This window comes from Gracilinanus agilis, chromosome 3 (assembly GCF_016433145.1).
Source record: "Gracilinanus agilis isolate LMUSP501 chromosome 3, AgileGrace, whole genome shotgun sequence".
NCBI lineage: Eukaryota > Metazoa > Chordata > Mammalia > Didelphimorphia > Didelphidae > Gracilinanus > Gracilinanus agilis.
In genome coordinates this window covers 404,228,527-404,248,433 of record NC_058132.1, presented here as the reverse complement: position 1 = coordinate 404,248,433, position 19,907 = coordinate 404,228,527, and the positions used below count along the sequence as shown (strand labels likewise).

At 37.8% G+C, this 19,907-nt stretch overlaps 1 protein-coding gene across 1 annotated transcript; it reads left to right on the top strand.

Annotated features, from left to right (window-relative positions):
• Positions 1 to 559: 559 nt before the first annotated feature.
• On the top strand, positions 560 to 15,201 carry LOC123239579 (norrin cystine knot growth factor NDP). The gene is made up of 2 exons (XM_044666846.1): positions 560 to 733; positions 14,974 to 15,201. Exons 1-2 carry the CDS (start codon positions 560 to 562, stop codon positions 15,199 to 15,201), a joined length of 402 nt encoding a protein of 133 aa, XP_044522781.1.
• Positions 15,202 to 19,907: the final 4,706 nt, after the last annotated feature.

The window sequence follows — 19,907 nt, the reverse complement described above, 5'->3', positions numbered from 1 at the left end:
ACCATTCTCCTATTACTATTGTAATCATTGTTGCTATTGTTGTTCAAGATAATTTACTATATGAACGTCATTAAAAAGGTAAGAATGAGGGAATAATAGTAATAATACAAATAAGAATAGACTGACTTTCAAGTGTGATGTTCTATCATTTCCTGTGTGTGTCCAGGGGTAAATCAGTTCATTCTCTGGCTCTCAATTTCCTCATCTGTAAAATGAAGGGGTTGGACTAATTGGCCTCTGATGTCTCTTCAAGTTTTAAATCTAAAATCCTCTAATCCTATTGGTTTCTCAAAAAGTTTATGTCTGAAACAGAATTCCTATTTTCATTCTAGCTGTGCAGGCGTTGTGGTGAAGGATTAGAAGCAGAAAACATTTTTGCCTCCTCCCGGTGCCAAAGAAAGTGGCATCCAAAGGACAATGACAACCCAGAGGCCACAGTCAGATTTTGCATTTTGCTGGAAAAGAACTAGGTCCTAAGATTCGAAGGCTTTTTTTTTTTCTTTTAATACTCTACCTCCCTCTGCTGTTATTACCAGGAATTTTTTTTTTTTAACCAACAATGAGAAATCATGTACTAGCAGCGTCAATTTCAATGCTCTCCCTGCTGGCGATTATGGGAGATACAGACAGCAAAATGGACAGTGCCTTCATGATGGACTCAGACCCTGGGCGCTGCATGAGGCATCACTATGTGGATTCTATCAGTCACCCTTTGTACAAATGCAGCTCAAAGGTAAGTGGATCTCTGGGAAGATGGCTATGCCCAGAATTTTGTCCCCAGGAACATGAGGAAAGGATTGATGGTGGTTTTCTTTTTTTGGTGTTTGTTTTGTTTCTGTTTTATTATATAGGAAATCACAGTCTTTGAGTTAGGATGGCAGGGTGCTCACTTCATGAGAAAATTACCTTTGGGGGGGTTCCTGTTATGAGTTTCGCATTCCTTGAGAAGGATGGTAATTGTGGTTATTCAGTCCTCTCAGGCTTTGGAAGAAAAGGAGCTTGGTTCAAATCCTGGCTCAGCTACTGGTACCTGTGTGTCTTTTGTCTCATCGCTTTATCTCTCTTTGGGCCTCAGCTTTCTCATCTGTAAAATGGAAAGCTGAACCATGTGATTATTAAGGTCCTTTCTAGCTCTAAGATCCAAAGGATTCCTCATTCGTATGCATGCTTTAGCCCCTGGTCTTTTGGTAGCTATGTCCATTACTTAGCGATTTTGTGAAGAACATGTGTTTGCCTTGAGGTGGCGATTTTAGAGATAATAGATTCTTCTGCTTAGAAGTCAAACAAACCACAAAAAGGTAAATAGTGCCTATTTACATCTACTAGTAGTAAAGGGGAAGAAAGAACAAATAACAGTGAAGACAAAAATAAGAGAGCAAATAACAAATAGAGGCAGCCAGGCTCTTGTTCTATGGTTTCAGGCTTGTCTGAGTCTTCATGACTGCATTTGGGATTTTCTTGGCAAAGATATCGGAGTGATTTGTCATTTCCTTCTCTGGCTCATTTTAAAAATTAGGAAACTGAGGCCAATAGGGCTAAAGCTAACAGTGTCTGAGGCCAGATTTGAACTCATGAAGATGGGTTTTATTGACTCCAGGCCTGGCACTCAATGTACTGCTCCACCTTACTGCCCAAACTAGGATCAGGAGGACCCTTGTTCAAAACCCAGGCAAGTCATTTAACCCTATTTGCCTCAGTTTTTTCAGCTGCAAAATGGGTAGAATAACAGGACCTGCCTCCCAGAGTTGTGAGAATCAAATGAGTTAATATTTGTAAAGTACTATATGTTATTATTATTGTAGAGCATTGAGCTCTAACATTTAATCTCCTAGACCTCTGAATAATAACAACAAAATGGTGTCGTTTTCTAACTGTGTCTATGGGTTTCTGGTCCTCAGTTTTCTCATCTGTAAAATAAAGGGTTTGGACTAGTTGGCCTCTAATGTCACCCCATGTTTTAAATCTACAATCCTCTAAATCTTATTGGTTTCTTGGAAAGTTCATGTCTGGAAGATAATGTATATCTTGATTCTATCTGTGAATGAAGTTGCTATGAAGTAGTAGAAGCAGCTAACCCTTTTGGTGGCATGATCTGGATTGGGGGAGTTCACTTATTTAGATAAAGATTTGATGTTTTCAAGTTATTATATTAAGCCAGAGGTGTAGACAGCTAGCAAAACTCCCCAGTGGGGACTGAACCAGTCTAAAATGTAACTGAGAAACACTAAACAAAATAGCTAAAAATACAATACACATGGATAATGTTAATTATCAAGTTTTAAGTATATGCATCTGGCAAGAGTCTGTTTCTTTTTGAGTTTGACCTGGATCAAACAACTGATGTTTTTGGTATATCATGACAAAAAAAGGCAGGTATTTTCAAAGAATTGATTATGTATTTCACTGATCATTTTTTTTTTTGCTTCATTTATTCACTCATGCATTGGACAGTGATTAATAGCTTACTAATTACAAAGTATTATACTAGGCACTGAGTACTGTTATGAGCATTACAAAGGCAACATGGTGTAGTGGAAACCATATTATATAGAATCCAGAAATTATTATTAACTTGACTGAGTTAATAACCACATGACCAAGAGCACATCCCAGCCTTTCTGAGTCCCATGTTTCAGAATAGGAGTAAACATACTTGCATTTCTCTATCTCACAGATTTGGGGAAAGGAAATGCTTTGCCACTTCAAGCTTCTATATTGATGTGATTATAGATTAAGTCATCTTCTGAGTGAAACGATTTTAAATATTTTCATATTTATTTACTTAAATATTAACATTTTAATATTTCTATATTTGTGTTTTGGATTAGGGACTCCAGTTAGTCCCTTAGCCTCTGTATTCATTCCTTTATATCCCATCCAAAGAATTCCTCCCCACTGTAAAATAGATGGGAGAGCGAGGTTATGGGAAAGACTATGAGATTTGCTTTACTCAGTCAATTTCAACTGGGCAGAACTGGATGACCCTTTGGGATAATTGGGGAATTCAAGACCTATTTCTGATTAACCTGTCATCACCAGGGGATGGGGAGGAGTTGAGAGTCTTGATGGACCACATCCTCATTGACTATTCACCAATTAGAGATGTCTTGGATGTCCAAGGGAGTAACAAACTCCCCAAATTGTCTATTTATGGATCTAAGTGAAGGGACTTCAGTGTCTTTGATCACTGAGAAAGATCATTGGCCAATTAATTAATGTATTGGTTAATGCTAGACATCAATAAATTGATATTCTCACCCAGAAGTCAGAATTCTTAATTGTCACACTTCTTTTGGGGACTTATTCTATTACATGTCCTCCTTTACTCAATCTCATGGAAAAGTTTGTGTGAGGGAAGGCCTTAATCGAGGAGGCCTTGGCATTTGGGAAGTTATATTTACTGTACAAAAGGAAGAAATGGTGAGGAAGAAGAAGGTACAGTGATTAAAACTTGGCTCTCAGAATCTGCAACCTTAATTTTGTTTCAGGGTCTCTGCTACTAAATTTATATGATTGTACCTCCATTTTTCCAATCATGGATTTGAGCAATTCTGGCTGGCCTTGGAAATGTTCATTTTTAGCCATAGTCAACCACATAAACATTCTGCAATAAATATGGAAAATATTTTCAAAATTACAACTATAATTGTAATATGGGGGTACCAACCACTAAAAGTAAGGTTGAACTGGTTTATGTTAAGCATTCATATTTTTTAATTGCTTATCACTTTCTTCTCTGATTAGCATGTAAGCCTCCCAAATGATTTTAGCCCAATAAGATGACGTTTATTTTTATTTTTAGTGAGGCCAGATTTTGAGCTAAGTCACTTTGGCCATTCTGATTGGGTTATATGGCTGTGGGAAAGGACACATTTTCCACTCTAAGAAAAGCTCTCTGACTTTTATTTGTATTTTAAAAACTCAAAAACAGTGCTTGGCGTAACAAAATTAAAATTTTGCTGGGCCACAATCCTTGTTAGGAAAATCTAACTAAAACAAATTGACAATAAGATAGAAAGGCATTTTTACAACTGTAATGGCTCAGAAATGACTGGCCTGAGTATGTCACTGGAGTATTTATTTGCTAGTTTTTCCCATCACCCTCATTGTGGCAGACAGCCAAACTATTTAAACTTTTTCTTATGCCTAAATTATTTTGATGAGATCATTGAGGGCAGACTATGCTTTATTTTTCTTGAAAATAGCAGGTGTCCATTAGGAACTGAATCACACCTGGGAAACTCTTTGTTCTATGGAGACCCCAGAAAAGCTGCCCTATGTTTGATCTATTCAATGGGTCAACATCCACAAAGTTCAAAAGCCTCCACCGATGGGTATACCTTTAATAGCCAACTATAGGACACATTAACTCAAAACAGAAGACATTTGGTTAAATAGCATAGTAAATAAAATTACAATTTTACAAATCCTTCCATGCATGTGTGGGGTACACTATCTCACAAGTAAAGGAAGATACATGCAGAGAACATGATCAAAGAGGTCACCCATATGCACATATACATATATCTGTACACAAACATAAATGTTTATAAAGCATACATATGTTGTATATATTCCATTTTGAATTAGGTAGCTAGGCTACATTTATCTCCTCTCCCAGAGACCTCAAGTACCATTTAGTGGGACTGGCAAGTCTAGGCAATGACACCAATCTCCACTAATGGTGTTTCCCAAAAATATAGGGGTTTGTGCCCTGTACTGCAGTTCCATTTAACTCTAGAATAGCTTCTACAAAAGAATATTTACTTTAGAGGTATAATGAAAAAAATTTACAAACTCTCCACAATACTTGGAGCTCAATTCTCCCCCCTTTCCAACTGTAGTCTCTAGGGAGGGGAAGGAGATTAGGTTCATGGCTTAGTTTAGCGTCTATAGAACACAAACCTAAATTCTAAGTCCAAGACGTTCTTCAAGACCAAGTTCTAGACACTCTTTCTTCTTCTTTTTCTCCTCCTCCTCCTCCTCCTCCTCCTCCTCCTCCTCCTCCTCCTCCTCCTTTTCTTCCCCTTTCCTTCTGTTTTAGAATTGATCCTAAATATCATTTCCAAGGCAGTAGAGAAATAAGGGCTAGGCCATTGGGCTTAGGTGGCTTGCTCAGGATCATATAACTAAGAAGTGTTTGAGGGCAGATTTGAACCCAGGATCTCCTGCTTCCAGGCATGTTTCTATCCACTGAGCCACCCAGCTTCTCCAAGTTTCTCTGTCTTCTAAAGATTTTCCTGTAAGTCTGGCAGGTCATCACATCCTTCAAGGAACCTGGCTTCTTCCATGGCTGGAAGTCTAGGTCCAATAAAAATTGCCGCCCGCACCTAAAATCAAATAGGACAAATTAAACAGAAAAGAAACCTCCAGCCCATTTCTCAGAGCCAGGGTAAAGACAGAAGGGAAGGATCTCCCCCTACCCTAGTCAGTTCATGGTGCTCATTGATTTGTTTATGTTCTTCACACTTCAAATGTGGTGGGAAAGAGACTCTCCTACTCTGACAGTTTTTGAAGACATCCACCAAATTTGTAGCCAATTGAAGACAAATTAATAGTCTTTAGCCCCCCAACCTGGTGAGTATATAAGTATGAGAGTTTATGTAGGAGAATATGGAAGGAGGGTTCCTCACATGTTAGGTGATCTGGGCATGTTCTGGGTTCCCATAACATATGTAAAGTGCTTTGCAAATCCTTAAACATTTTATAAATGTTTTCTATTGTTCTATTTGATTTTCCCTCTATGCCTTCATTGGCCATGTCTACCTCCCTGGACCAATCCCTTATCTCCTCTCTCTTATACTCCCTTTGGTCTTTCTTTCTCAAGTCTCTCCCCTCTTTCATAGATCCTCCACACAGCTGCCAGAGCATCAATCTTAAGGTAAAGTTCTGCCAATATTGCTCCACTGCTCAAAAAGTTTAGATGGCTCCCTATTGACCCTAAGAAAAAATATAAATTCCTCTACTTGGCATTTAAGCTTTCCATAATCTGAAGCAAACTTACTTTTATGGACTCATTAGACATTCCTTCCCTTTGTATACTTCCTCATATGACATTCCATTTTTTATCTCTCTGTGGTTACCAAATCTGGAATCTTCCCTCTCCACCTCCCCATCACCTCTACCTTTTAGAACAGCTTTTTTTGTTGTTCAATCATGATCAACTCTTTTTGACCTCTTGGGGTTTTCTTGACAAAGATGCTGTAGTGGTTTGCCATTTTTTTACAGATGAAGAAATGGAGGCAAGGGTTAAGTGACTTGCCTTAACCCTTGGGTCACTTGGCTAGTAAGTGTCTGAGGCTGGATTTGGACTGACTCCAGGCCTGGGGCTCTACCCACTGCACCACCTAGCTGCCTTTAGAACTGCTACCTTCCTTCAAAATTTAGTTGTATTGCTAGGTCTAAGGGTACACATAGTTTTACAACTCTCTCGATATCATTCTAAATTACTCTCCAAAATGGATTGGCCAGCCTATTGTTGATAAACCTTTCCACACTTATCTAAATTGATCCTGAGAAGGCAGACTTGGTCTATTCAATACAGTAGAGTCTCTGAGAGTTAGTGTTCTGCTTACATAGCCTTCAAGCATCCACTGTCCATTCCATAACACAATGACATGTTTTATTTGGTAGGACCTTCTCGACTCTATAAAAAGTTAAAATCAAACATTTTTAAATGGGACAGCGGAGGAATGTTTGAAATTCTCTAAAAGAACAAATTATTCTCCAGATCTGCTTCTCAGGCACTTTGGTCATAACACTTTTATGTAAATTATGCCATTACTTGGAGATGATTCATATCTAGTCATTAAAGCAGGATTATCAGAATATCTACTTTCAAACACTGATAATTCAGACTTTTTACTAACTCTGGTCAGTCTTTCAATTAGTCTGAATTGCTGAAATTTTGTTTGTTTTATAAAGTTGAAATAGTATGCATAGTGCACTTAGAAAAAAGCAAACTTTTTTTTTTTTTTGGCCAACAATAGACTGACTAGAGAGATGTTTGGAAGCATCATGAAACTTCAGCTGGTTTTCACAGAATAAAATATTTTCCTAAATCATCCTGTTCAATTGAAATTCAGTAGACATATCCATTGTTGGCGGTCAGTCCGTCAGTTCACTGTCTTATCTTGACAACTTTCTCCACCTCCACGAAGACAAAAAATTCAAAAAAAAGGAAAGAAAGATTATGACCAGCTTCAAGGAAGAAGAATCTTAGCTGCTCAGATGAAGATATCAGTGCATGATCTTTTCACCATGACTTACTAAAAAATTAATGTTATGTCCATTTCTTTTTCTAACAGGGAGAAACAGAATGCTTATGAGCTTCTACATATGACTTTTCACCTTTATAAAAGCACAGGGACTACATGCTGACTTAATGATAGACTTTTGGAAAAGATAGGTGGAAAATAGCAGAATGGATTTATTCTCCTATCAAAGAAATAAATTTATAATAAAAAAAAACAGCTAACATTTATATAATACCTACTTAGCACCAGGCATTGTTCTAAGTATAGGTAGGTTATGTAGAGAGCAAGGTCTGGAGTCAGGAGGACCTGACTTCAAATCCAGCCTCAAACACTTTTTAGCTTGTGTTACCCTGGGCAAGTCATTGAGTTTCTGTTTGCCTCAGTTTCCTCATGTGTAAAAGTGGGGTTAACAATATCACATACTGATGTGAAAAACAAATGTGATAATAATTATAAAGCACCTCTTCCAATACCTAGCACATAGAAGGTACTATATAAGTGTTAGCTATTATCATCATTATCTCATTTAATCCTTACAATAAATTTACATTTTTTAATTTTTACTAGGAGATTCGGTGAATAAAAATATAGGACATAAAATTCAGGTAAACTTGAGTTCAATTCTTGCCTCAAATACTAATGGCATGACCCTGGGTAAGTCATTTAGTACTTCCTCCTCTGTAAAATGAGGATAATAATAATACTTGTTCATAGGTTTGTTGTGAAGATCATACAAGTTAACATACATTAGAAACTTTGGAAATTTCAAAGCAATATATAAAGTCTTATCATCATAATTTCGACCACAGACCAAAGTATGAACCTTTTATTCTAGCATTCAAACCCCTTCACAAACTGGAAGAGAGAATGAGGCTGTCAGCTTTGAACAATTCTGTCTCTCTTAAATCCAATTCACAAGCCAGTCAAGATATGGTAATGACATTGATTCTCCTTGAAAATGAAGGACCAACAACAATGGCAGCAACTTTTTTAGACTGATTTCTCTTTATACTCTTACACATAATTTATGTTACATTCAAACTGAACTGATAACACTCAATCTTCTCCTGCCCTCTTCCATCTAAGTATACTTTTCCCCAAAACACCCCCTATATGTGGAACCCTGTGGTCTTAATGGGCCAGAGCCTACTATTACAGATTTTTTTAGAAATTCTTTCATTTTTCTTAGTTATAAGTCTTTCATTTTTTAAAGGGATTGAGATCTGTGTTCCTAGAAAGAGCACCATACCTATGAAATCATGGGACCCTCAAGGTGTCAAGTTCAGTCTTCAGAGGGTTCTGATAATTAGGTTCAGGACCCTAGCACAATTCCTGAAACATAGTAGGTGCTTCATAAATATTTATTGATTGACTGACCCATTTTCCACAGTGTTTGAGAATACAATTCCATTCCTTCTACTCGGTAGACTTCTATTCCAATTACTTTCCTGTAAGTCTAGGCTCTCATAGTCATCTTGCCCCTTTTTTAACATACCTTAAAATCACATCAGATCTTTTAACAAATACTATCTGGAGCAGAAAGTGGCAAACCACATCCAGTATCTTTGCCACAAAACACCCACAGGATCACAAATAATCATGCATGACCAAAACAACAATATATATATATATATATATATATATATATATATATATATATATATATATCCAGATCAGTCCTTGCTTTTGGACTTCTAAGCCAAATCAGGCTTGATTTTTCTTTTGTTTATCCTAGTTTTTACCTTGTACTTGTCCATGTGTAAAAATGGGACCAGTTAGCAATGGTGTCTCAGCAGGCTCCAAGCCCCAAGCTGCAAACCTTTAGCAAGAGGGAAGGGAGTAAGTGGATGGAATTCTTCCTCCCCTCCCTCCTTTGGCAGTTGCAGCTTCTAGTAACTGTTATTAACAGAATCCCTTTCGGTCCAGAAATGGAGGCTATCTGACTTAGCTATCACAGAGCTAAATTGGCTGGCAAAAAGGGAATAATCCCACAGAAATTGGCAACTTCCACTGTTGGAGGCTTATTCCCTAAACCCAAGATAGTTAAAGTGCTCAGGATGCCTTCAAGCAACTTTCTTGATCATTGGATCACAACTACTCTCAGGATCTGTCAGGATGGAGATTTGGCTTAGGAATTAGGTTTATATAGCCTGAAATACAACACTTCACACCTCACACTCTTAACAAGAGAAGGAATTTATTAATTTAGGGAAACAGAGAAGGAGGGAAAGGTTCTAGGTTTGAGGGTGAGGTAGAATCTATCTAAGATCTTCAAGGTCCTGTCAAAATAACTATCCCCTGCCCCCCCCCCACCAGGGGAAAGCCTCTGAATAAAACTATTTCTCTTTAAACTCCCTCACAATCTAAACTTTCTTTTAAAATCTAATATTAACAAGTCCAAGATGACAAAGATGGTCTTGATTGTAGATCTTTAATTGTTTAGGGATTGGCTGGGACACTGCTTGCAAGGTTTTGTCACAATGCTCACAGCCTTTGGGAAACAGTCTGGTTAGAGTCAGTAAGGAGTATTCAGCAATGAACCACCCTGCACTCTGGGTTAGAGATAAGCTAAACTACTGAGAAGAAGTAATCCTACCCCTTTCCAGCCACCCAGCTCCCTCTGTACCTCTAAAGAGTGAGTTAGTCAAGCTGGGTGTCCTGCTTTTTATACCCACATTCTTAACTGCTCCAACTGCCCCCTCTCCTGGAGTTCTGGGGGGGGGGGGTACTGTGGAATTCTGTGAGACAGTTCACCACACTTAAGATGTACATGTTATACATGTTGAATTTCATCTTAAGTTAAAAAGACCAATATATTCCCCCTTCCTTACACCCAGAATGTTCTTAAATCATTGAAAATTTTCAACCCATGGTACTATTAATGGGGCTGATAATTTTTCCAACAATTCCTGAAAACAATTTGTAATTATGCTAAGAAAGTGACTTCAAGCCAGAGATCCCTCAAGAAAGTCAAAGGTAGAAAGAAAGGTACATGTATGCAATGGCACATGACTTTACTATGAGAAATGAGGACCAGAAATAACTCAGAGAAGCATGGGAAGACTACGATGAAATGAAAAATAATACAGTAAGCACATCCAGTAAAATACATATGTGCATGTAATATATATTATGTATCTATACATATATATGAATATGTGTGCATACACAAACATACACAATGACTACTTCAACATGTAACCAGGAGCTCACCAATGCTTTTCTACTCAGAGATCATGATAGTGAAAACAAAGCCTCTATCCTCTCTGAGAGGAGAAGACCAAGGACAATTTGTGTGAGGGAACCACTATAGCAGGAGAAAACAGACAGAGATAGAGACAGAGATAGAGAAAAAGAAACAGAGAGAAACTTGCCCAGAGTCTAGGCTCTTGCAAGGCAGGTAGATTATAGTCTCAAGGGCAGGTAATCATCTCTGCCACAACCTCCTTAGCCAAAAACTTCAACTTTAAGGGTGGTTGTAGACTAAAGAATAAGGAGAGGAAATTCACTGCATTTCTATTGCTGCTGCTGCTACCCCCCACTGACCTGATTAGGGGACAATAGAAGAGACTGAAGCTGAGGAATGGGAGAAACACTAGTAACACATACTGGAGGCTGGTTTGCTAAGAACCTCACTAGGGACTCTTCCCTACCTTTCTCTTATATCTCTTTTATCCTCTAGTCTGTTCACTTTCTTTATTTTAAACACCCTTATCTTCTGTCTTAGAATCAATCCTATCAGATCCAAGGCAGAAGATCAGTAAAGGCTAAGCCATTGGAGTTAAGTGATTTGTCCAGGATCATACAACTAGGAAATGTCTGAGGACAAATTTGAACCCAGGACCTCTCCTCTCAAGGCCTGCCTCTCTAACATTTGAGCTGCCTAACTGCCTTTGGTCTGTTTACTTTACAAATTTATATTTCCAATATATGTTCTCAAGAGAAGCTAGTATCCTTAAGGGAAAGTAAATTTAATTAAGAACATCTGTACACAGAGAAAGAAGCTCTTCCTTCCCTAAAAAATTTCTGGGGTGCTAGCTGATAGCTCCAAAGAAATTTAATTGAATATTATTAAATCCTACTGCCTCCATCCTCCACCAAAAAATAAGGAGAAAACATTGAATCTAAACCAATGATTCTAGGCTAAGCCTAAGTCTTGAGAAAAATTTTAAAAAGAGAAGTTTCAAAAGGAGCTGAAGACCACATATTCTTCCAATATTCTTCCATTTCTCCTTTTCTCCTACCTTCCCTTTTCCCAAGTGGGCTTTGGCTTTCCTCACTGATGGTTTAGAAGTCCTCATCCCTCCCCTACCTCAAGAGTAGAATGGAGAACTGGGATGAAGGGAAAAGTCAATTCAAAGGATACCTGAAGGGAAGAGTTGAGAAAGAGTGATTTTGCCTACAAAAGAGTAGAGATCAGGCAGCAAACATTCCCCAATCCCCATCCATTACTACAAATGTAAATCAAACCACTAGCAACAAAATCTTGAAACTGAACATTGATTATCATGCCCAAGGTCAATCTGAAAAAGAGAGGAGATGACCAAATCTACCTTCTTCTCTTTGCAAAGACAGAGGTCTATGGGTATAAAATATTTCATATGATATCACTCAGTTGTATATTAGTTAAATCTGATGAATCAATTTTTTCCTCTTTCTTTGTTATTCTTTATTATAACAAGTCATGGCTCCCTTAGTAGGAGAGAGGGGGAAAATATATTTGGAAATGAAAATGATATAAAGATAAAAAAATCATAAAATGTTTTTCTAAGTAAATAAAATCATTCCTTAGGTCTAAGTCTCTAGATCTAGCTTTTAATCCACCTAAAAAGAGAATCTTCGAAATGTAAAATTGCCATTAGTTGTTCCTGTTCTGGCATGTCAGGGATGATAGAAGCTGGGGTCATAATCTAACATTGAGTCCTCTGAGCAAGTTTTGATAAGGAAGAACCATGCCAGTCTCTCTAAAAGAGGATGATGGAAGCCCATGATTCTCATAAGCATTATTGTGTTGGTGACAGTAGCTATAACCAGTGCATTCTGCCGTCTGTATTAAAGGGGCTTCACAGAAGAATCAGATAAGTTAGTGAATACCCAGAGCATTATTTGGTCCTTCATTTGGTCCAGTATTTAGAAAGGGAGGGACAAGAGGAGAGCACAAAGGGGCAAGGAAGATACATAATTTCACTGTTCGTATCACAGGAGAAAAGAATCCATAATGGTTCTTTGACAGGCTTCCCCCAGAGCTTAGTACTTTATTACAAAAAAGCTTACTCTGCTCCTCCTGGGATGGTTGGGTAGGGTAACTCCAAGCTTCCCACCAGTTTAGCATTGCTAAGGCTAGGTGTTTTGTAGGGACAGGTGAAGCTTTGCTCAGATCTAATTGATTTTCTGCCCTAGAAGTCACAGGCAGGTAGCCTGTGTCATTAAGTTTCTAGCCCAAAAGAATCCAGAAAAGAAATTGGATACTAGGGAAAAAGTGACTTGACTAAGGTGGAAGCAGCAGAATGGAGAATGACCAAGCCTGAAAAACCAATATTGTACTTTCCTAAATTGTAAGATGGAACTGAGTAAAAATCCTCATTAAAATGAAGATAGTTTACATGTCTTATTTTTCCTGTTAATATGACATGCTCCTGTATAGGAAAAATAAACCATTATTTGCTCTTCACAAAGTCATTGTGTTTGGGTACTAGGAACTTCTGGGTCTTTTTTTTTTTTTTAATGTGGTTGCTAAGTGATTACTTGATTCTTTGTGTCCAGATAATGGTGTTAATGTTCTGCAATTACATGGTTATAGAGTTGTCCAGATGAAATATAAAGGGAGGACAGTTGAAAGGGGTCATTAAAGGCTCTGACCAGACATTGTGCTTGGTACTGGATATACAAAGGCAAAAATAAAAAGGGTCCCTGCTCAGAAAGAATTTACATTTTTTTGGGGGAAGGGGAACAATGTGTTCACAGAGAAGTATATTTAAAGTACATACAAAGTGGGAGAGGATAGGAATGGAAGAAAAGAGATGAGCAGGAAATGACCAGTGTAAGCTTAAAGCCTCGGATAGAGATAGGGATTCCAGAAAGCAAAGATGAGAGAACTTTTCAGGAATGAGAGACATGTATGAAAGTAAGTTATTACAATTTGTATGGTCAGTGGACTTCAATGGGCAGCCAGCCCACTGTCCCATTTTTTCTGAAGTCCTTTAACCTGGAGAGCTCCTAGCAGGATTGCAATTCCCTCTGGCTTGTTCAAATTCACATGACATCTTACAGAGAACACCTCTCCATTTTTAAGATGAGTATATTGTCATCCCTTTTCCAGTTCTCCAAGACTAATCTTATTCTCTCTGTTTTTGAAATAGAAGTTTAAAAGGTAACAGAGTGCCCAACTAGTTGGCTCAGTGTATAGAGTCAGGAAGACTCACTCATCTTTCTAAGTTCAAACGTGGCCTCATATACTTATGAGCTGTGGGACTCTAGACAAGTCACTTAAACACCATTTATCTCAGTTTCTTCATCTGTAAAATGAGGTGGAGAAGGAAATAGCAAACCACTCCAGTATCTTTGCCAAGAAAATCAATCCCAAATGGAGTAATGAACTAATAAAGGACTGAATAACAAAATAATATACATACTCTTCAACCTAGAGCTCCCAGTGCTAGGTCTTAAGAAGAAAAACAAAAACCATATTGAAGAAATGATTCTACATACACCAAAATATTTGTGGCAGCACTTTTTGTGGTAAGAAAGAATTGGAAACAAAGTGAGCACCTGTTGATTAGGGAATGGTTATACAAATTGGGGAAGATAGAATGTAGGATTTTATTATAGTATAAGAAACAGTGAATAAGGAAACTTCAGAGAAGCATGGGAAGATTTATATGAAGATACAAGATAAAGTAAACAGAACCAGGAAACAGTATATATGATGACAATATAAATTATAGGAACAAAAATACAAAACTGATCACTCTACAACTACACCGTTAGTAACAACTAAGACTAGCCTGGGGGTAGAATTGAGGAAAAGCACCACTCTCTTTTCTTGTTAGAGGTAGGAGACCAAAAATATGAAATATTGCCTATGCTGTCAGATAATGTGTTGTTTGGTTTTATTGAAGTCTTTCCCCTCCCTCCCTCTTTAAAATTTTTGTTTTAAGGGATGCCTCTCTTAATTGAGAACAAAGGAGAAAGACATGATGCCTTAAGAAATGGCATTAGTAAAAAATTTTAAAATCAAATATAACAGCTATTGACTTTTTATTACTCTTTATTACTCTTAATTATTTATGACCCTTAATTACCTTAGATGTGCATCCTTAATGTCATACTGAGATAGATACTTCCACTTTTGTCTAGAGAAAAACTAAAGTAAAATACAGAGAGTGTCTTTGGGGAAATAAATTCTTAGGTGGCTCATTTTATTATTGTGTTGTTATCCCATTATTTTCATTTATATCTGACTCTTCATGACCCTATTTGGGGTTTTCTTGGCAAAGATACTAGAGCTGTTTGCCATTTCCTTCTCTAGCTCATTTTACAGATGAGGAAGTGAGGCAAAGAGGATTTAGTGTCTTGTCCAGGGTCACACAGCTAATATATGTTAGTATTTCAAAAAGATTCTATAGCTCTTCCTTTTGACCTAATTATCACACACACATAGACAAAAAGATGGATATTTTAGACAAATGGGTTGACTATTTTCTTTTCTCTCTTTCAGATGGTGCTGTTGGCTAGGTGTGAAGGGCATTGCAGTCAGCCCTCCCGTTCTGAGCCTCTCGTCTCCTTCAGCACAGTTCTGAAGCAACCCTTCCGCTCTACCTGCCACTGCTGCCGGCCCCAGACCTCCAAACTGAAGGCCCTGAGGCTTCGATGCTCTGGAGGAATGAGGCTCACAGCCACCTACCGGTACATCCTCTCCTGTCACTGTGAAGAGTGCAGTTCCTAAGACTTGCCCACTGCAGGCACGATGTAGGACTGGCTAGCATCGTGGATATAGCTGTAGAGTTCCTGAGCCCCAAAGGACAGATGGCTCCATAACCCAACAGGACAATTTCTCCCAGTTGAGGCAATGGGAATAGAAATAAATGGAAAGAGGCAGACAAGAAGTCTGCCTTCTTACTTTCTGACCTGTCCTATTGGGTTTTACTAACAGACATTACATGCTTGTTCATAAAGAGGAAAACACTGGGGATTTATTTTGGTATCTTCCTTGTTTCCTCCTCTTTTCCCTACTCTACCTCCCCTTGGACCAAGTTCTTTCAGAAGTTTTAAAAATTCATCTTTTCTCCACTTGGCTCTGAATGCTCTTTGTGTTTTCCACCCCTGAGTACCAGTGGGGAAAAGAAGGCAAGCAATAAGCTGCCATCCATCGGAAGATGCCGTGGAAGAAATGACGTTGGGCAGAAGGAGACTCAAGCCTTGTCCATGGAGTCTCCTAATATTGTTGAGTTGTCATCTCCATGTTACATTTGATCTTGATTCCAATTACTGCTGCTGCTGCTGCTGCTGCTAAAAGTTGTCACTTGTCTATTGCAAACACGAAGTATGTGGACATGCTTGACCAAGTTTAGCTGGCATTAAAAATAACTAACAAGAAAACTCAGGCTCTCTTTTGGGAAGCTGGAATGTCTAGACCTTGACAACTACCTGGCTCATTTAGGAATGGCTTAGGGCAAATACGATGATATATATAGGGGCATTTATTTGTAGGAAATCTTAAATAAATTATGACTGTCATCAGCCAAATAAATGTAAGGGCAGAATTTCAAAAACCTGCACAGATGCATGTCGAATAGTTATAGTCAGGTATACAAATGCTGCAACTTTAGATATCAACCAATATGTATATGCTTTATGGTTTAAGCATAATCTTCTCTAATCTTCTCCTTGTATTTATGAGATTTAGGGTCCCTACCAGGTGCCAAATTGGTAGACTAACTCAGCTACCATTTCAGTTTTTGAACACTTGACCAACAGATGCTTTGATCTTTGAGGTAATTACTACAGCCCATTGGAGCTGTTATCAGATCTGTTAAATCAGAAATCCTTCATTTTAAGGAAAAATAAACTCTCCTAGGATTGATAACCGGAAAGAAATTTTTACATAATCTTGCCCAAATCACTTATTTTACTGATGAAGAAGCTGAGGCCAAGAAACTCTAAGTGATTTGCCCAAGACTATGAAATCAGTGACTAGCTAAATCAGAATTCAAACCCAGATCATCTGACTAGCTATGTGGTGTTCTTTTCTCTATAACACTCTCTCCCACAAGGGTTTTTCCTTACTCAAAGCATTACAGACTTAGCCTATCATTCAAGTTTGAGGTTTAAAATTCAATAAGTCCTTGGTGGACCATAAAATCCACTTTAAAATACTTTACTAATTTAATAATTAAAATAACATACTTGAATACAAGATTAGGGTTAAATAGGGTTAAAATAAAATACTATTTGTTTCACCTTCAAAATCAACAGCAAATAGGCATAGACATTCCCAGAAGACTTCAAGCCCCCAAATGGAGCCTCCTCTCAAACCTCCCCCCAACCCCTTCTGATAGCCAAGGCCTTTTATTGTTTTCAAACTGAAGAAAACCCAAATCTTCTTAAGAGACCCAGCCTAATTCACCTGATAACTGCAGAGGTTCTTAACCTTTTGCTGTGTCATGGAATGTTTTTAAATGTATAAAATAAATACATAGGATTACAAAACAAACCAAAGGTACTAAAGTAAAGGTGAAAATAAAGGTGTATTTTTTCCCATTCAAATTCACAGAGCCCTTGAAGTCTCTCTATGGATTCCTTAGTAGGTCTGTGAACCCTGGGTTATGAACCCCAGCGAGAATAACTGACTAGGTGGGACAGTCAGGGGAAGGGAAGCAGGAAAAGAAGGAGAGGTCACCAGAAACAACCCCACAAGCTGCACACAGAAGTACAAGTCCACTCTCAGAAAACCCTGGGTAGAGCAAGGTCATCACCTCTCCCCAAAGATAATCCTCTAGCCTAGCACCACCCTTCACTCCAGATACCCACTTAAAAACAATACAAGCTCTACCACTCAAATATTCTTCACTTCCCTTTTGTGAAAGTATTTCATTTCCCACCTAAGGATCTGTCCAGATATGCACCATGACAATTCAATGCCCTTAATTAACATAGATACTGCCCTAGAATCTCTGGAGAAAAAGGGAAAGAGGGTGGAGTACGACACACAATAGTTATTTCTGAGAGTAATAGATTTGTGAGGGGGGGAGGAGTGCTTTTGTTTTCTTTTAATGTGGGGATAAGAGTTCATAGGCTTGCAAAATTTTGCTTTGGCATTAAGAATGAAAACCCCTTAGGGTAATTTTCAAACTGGAAGGGGTCTTAGAATATTCAAGAAAATAAGTGAAATTCTTTCAATTTACTACAGTGCATAAGTCTAGAACCCTTTAAACTTTTTCAAAGTGCTTTCTTCACAATAGGCTTGTGAGTCTCCTCCCTCTACAGATGAGGGGGCAGATGAAGGACTGAAGGACTGGAATCTTGATTTCCTGGTTTTGATAGCAATACTCCTATCATTAAAATAAAAATATAAGTTATATTTATACAACATTTTAAGGTTTTCTAATCCCTTTACACACATTTCCTTTGATCTTTGCAACAACTTTTTGAGGTAAATACTATTAGTATTCCAATTTTAGGGAAGCACATTGAATCTCAGAGAAGTTAAGGGACTCAGAGTCATCCAGCTAATAGTATCTAAGACAGAATTTGAAACCAAGGCTTCAACTTCAACTGTGGGATGCTATCAATTATGTCACTCTGCCTGTATATCATTTATCATCCAATCTCTCAACTCCAGTCCATTCAAGGATGTATGTTCAAGAAATACCTGAAGAACCACTAGGGCATTTGCAACACAAAAGCCAGTGGTTGTCAGAAGAGGATTCAGTGGTATTTCTCAGGGTTACCAAAAGTAGCCATACTCAACAAGATTAGTAAAAGCCCTAACTCCACCTAGAGCCTTTCAATTGACTTTTCAACTAAATTCCAAAGTGTACTATATCACACATACAGAGATGTCTTTTATATAGAGATACCACATACAGAAGTCAAATATAAAAAAAAGGAAATAATCATATTTTGAACTAAAAAATATTTTCAGTTGTAAATTAGCAAAATGAGTATACTTTCCCCCTTGGGCAAGTCCAAGTATGATCTGCTAGCAGTTGTGATTGTGATGTTTCAGTGGTATTAGCTCAAACATCAAATAAACAGGAGAGAAGGACAGGAAAGAAGTTTCGAATGAGAAATTCAGGAATAAACCATAGGAAGAAGAGGAATTTGAAAAATCAAGGTTTTGATGCTTTATGAATGATCATTAAAAGCCCCTTTGAGAAGGAAAGAACCTTCCATACTATACCATCTGATTTTAGGATGCAAGGACATCCTAATACCAGATTGGTTAATTTGGGTTGAACCAGTCATAAGGTACTTTAAAAATATTTGTATGAAGCATTAATGAGCATGGAACCCTAGACCTTTCTAAGGTATTAATTGGGATACTTTTAAAGAAGTCATATACCAGATGAATAATCATAAATAAATAGCTTTTTATGATCTTACTATGTGCCAGTAACTGTCCAATTTAAGCTCTAAGGATAGTCAAAAGTCAAAAGATGGTCTCTGCCCTCAAAGAGCTCACAATCTAATGGGGAAGACAATGCAAAAAAAAAAAAGAAGCTGAAATGGAAAAAGGAATGGGAGAGGAAAGGTACATGGTCCTAGGCATAATGAAGTTATTCAGCTACAGGAAAATTATGAGCTGCCTGCCCTTTTTTCCCTTCTTAAGTGCAAGATCTAGAAGGAACTCTCCAAGTCTACCCTCCACCCTCTTCAACCAGAGGGAAGGAAGAGGCCCAGAGGTGACTAAAATGGTGTGTTTTCAGAGTTGGTGTAAATTTTGGAGGAATATGAGTTTCTGAAGACCATGATGCAGTACAGGAGAGCAGAAACAGGTGGTAAATTATGAGGACAAATCAAGACTATGTTTACGAGTTAAATACTCACCATGATTTTTACACAAATCTAGATTTAGATTAAGAATTCCTAGGTTCAAATCCCTGTTCCCCTACTTTCTCCTTATTTGATCTTGGGTAAATTATTGGATACCTATGAACCTCCATTTCCCCATCCTTAAAATGAGGATCATTATACTTTTTACTATCTCTCTCAAAGAGTTAGTGAGAGTAGAGTTTTGTACACTCTGAAGTACAATATAAGTGTGAGCCATTATTATTTATGATAAAGTTAACTAAGCAAATTCCTTCTTTACAGTGGTTTATAAATTGAACTCTACTTATTTGTTCATTAAGCACTAAGTTGTTTATTTACAACATATCCTATTCAACCTGTGGTCCACTAAGACCAGTACATCTTTTTCTACTGGTAAGATAGGATACCCAGGATCTAATTTTAGTCCTACCATGGAAAGTCCCCTAACGTCTCTAGATGTCAGTTTTCCACCTCTAAAAATGGAGAAATTAAACAAAATAATCCCCACAAAGTCCATTCCAACACAAAGAGTCTCTAGTTATAAGGCTATGACATATCTGGGCATCTCCTTTCTTCAAATCTTTACAAATTCCATGTTAGACCTTTTATTTTTCTTAT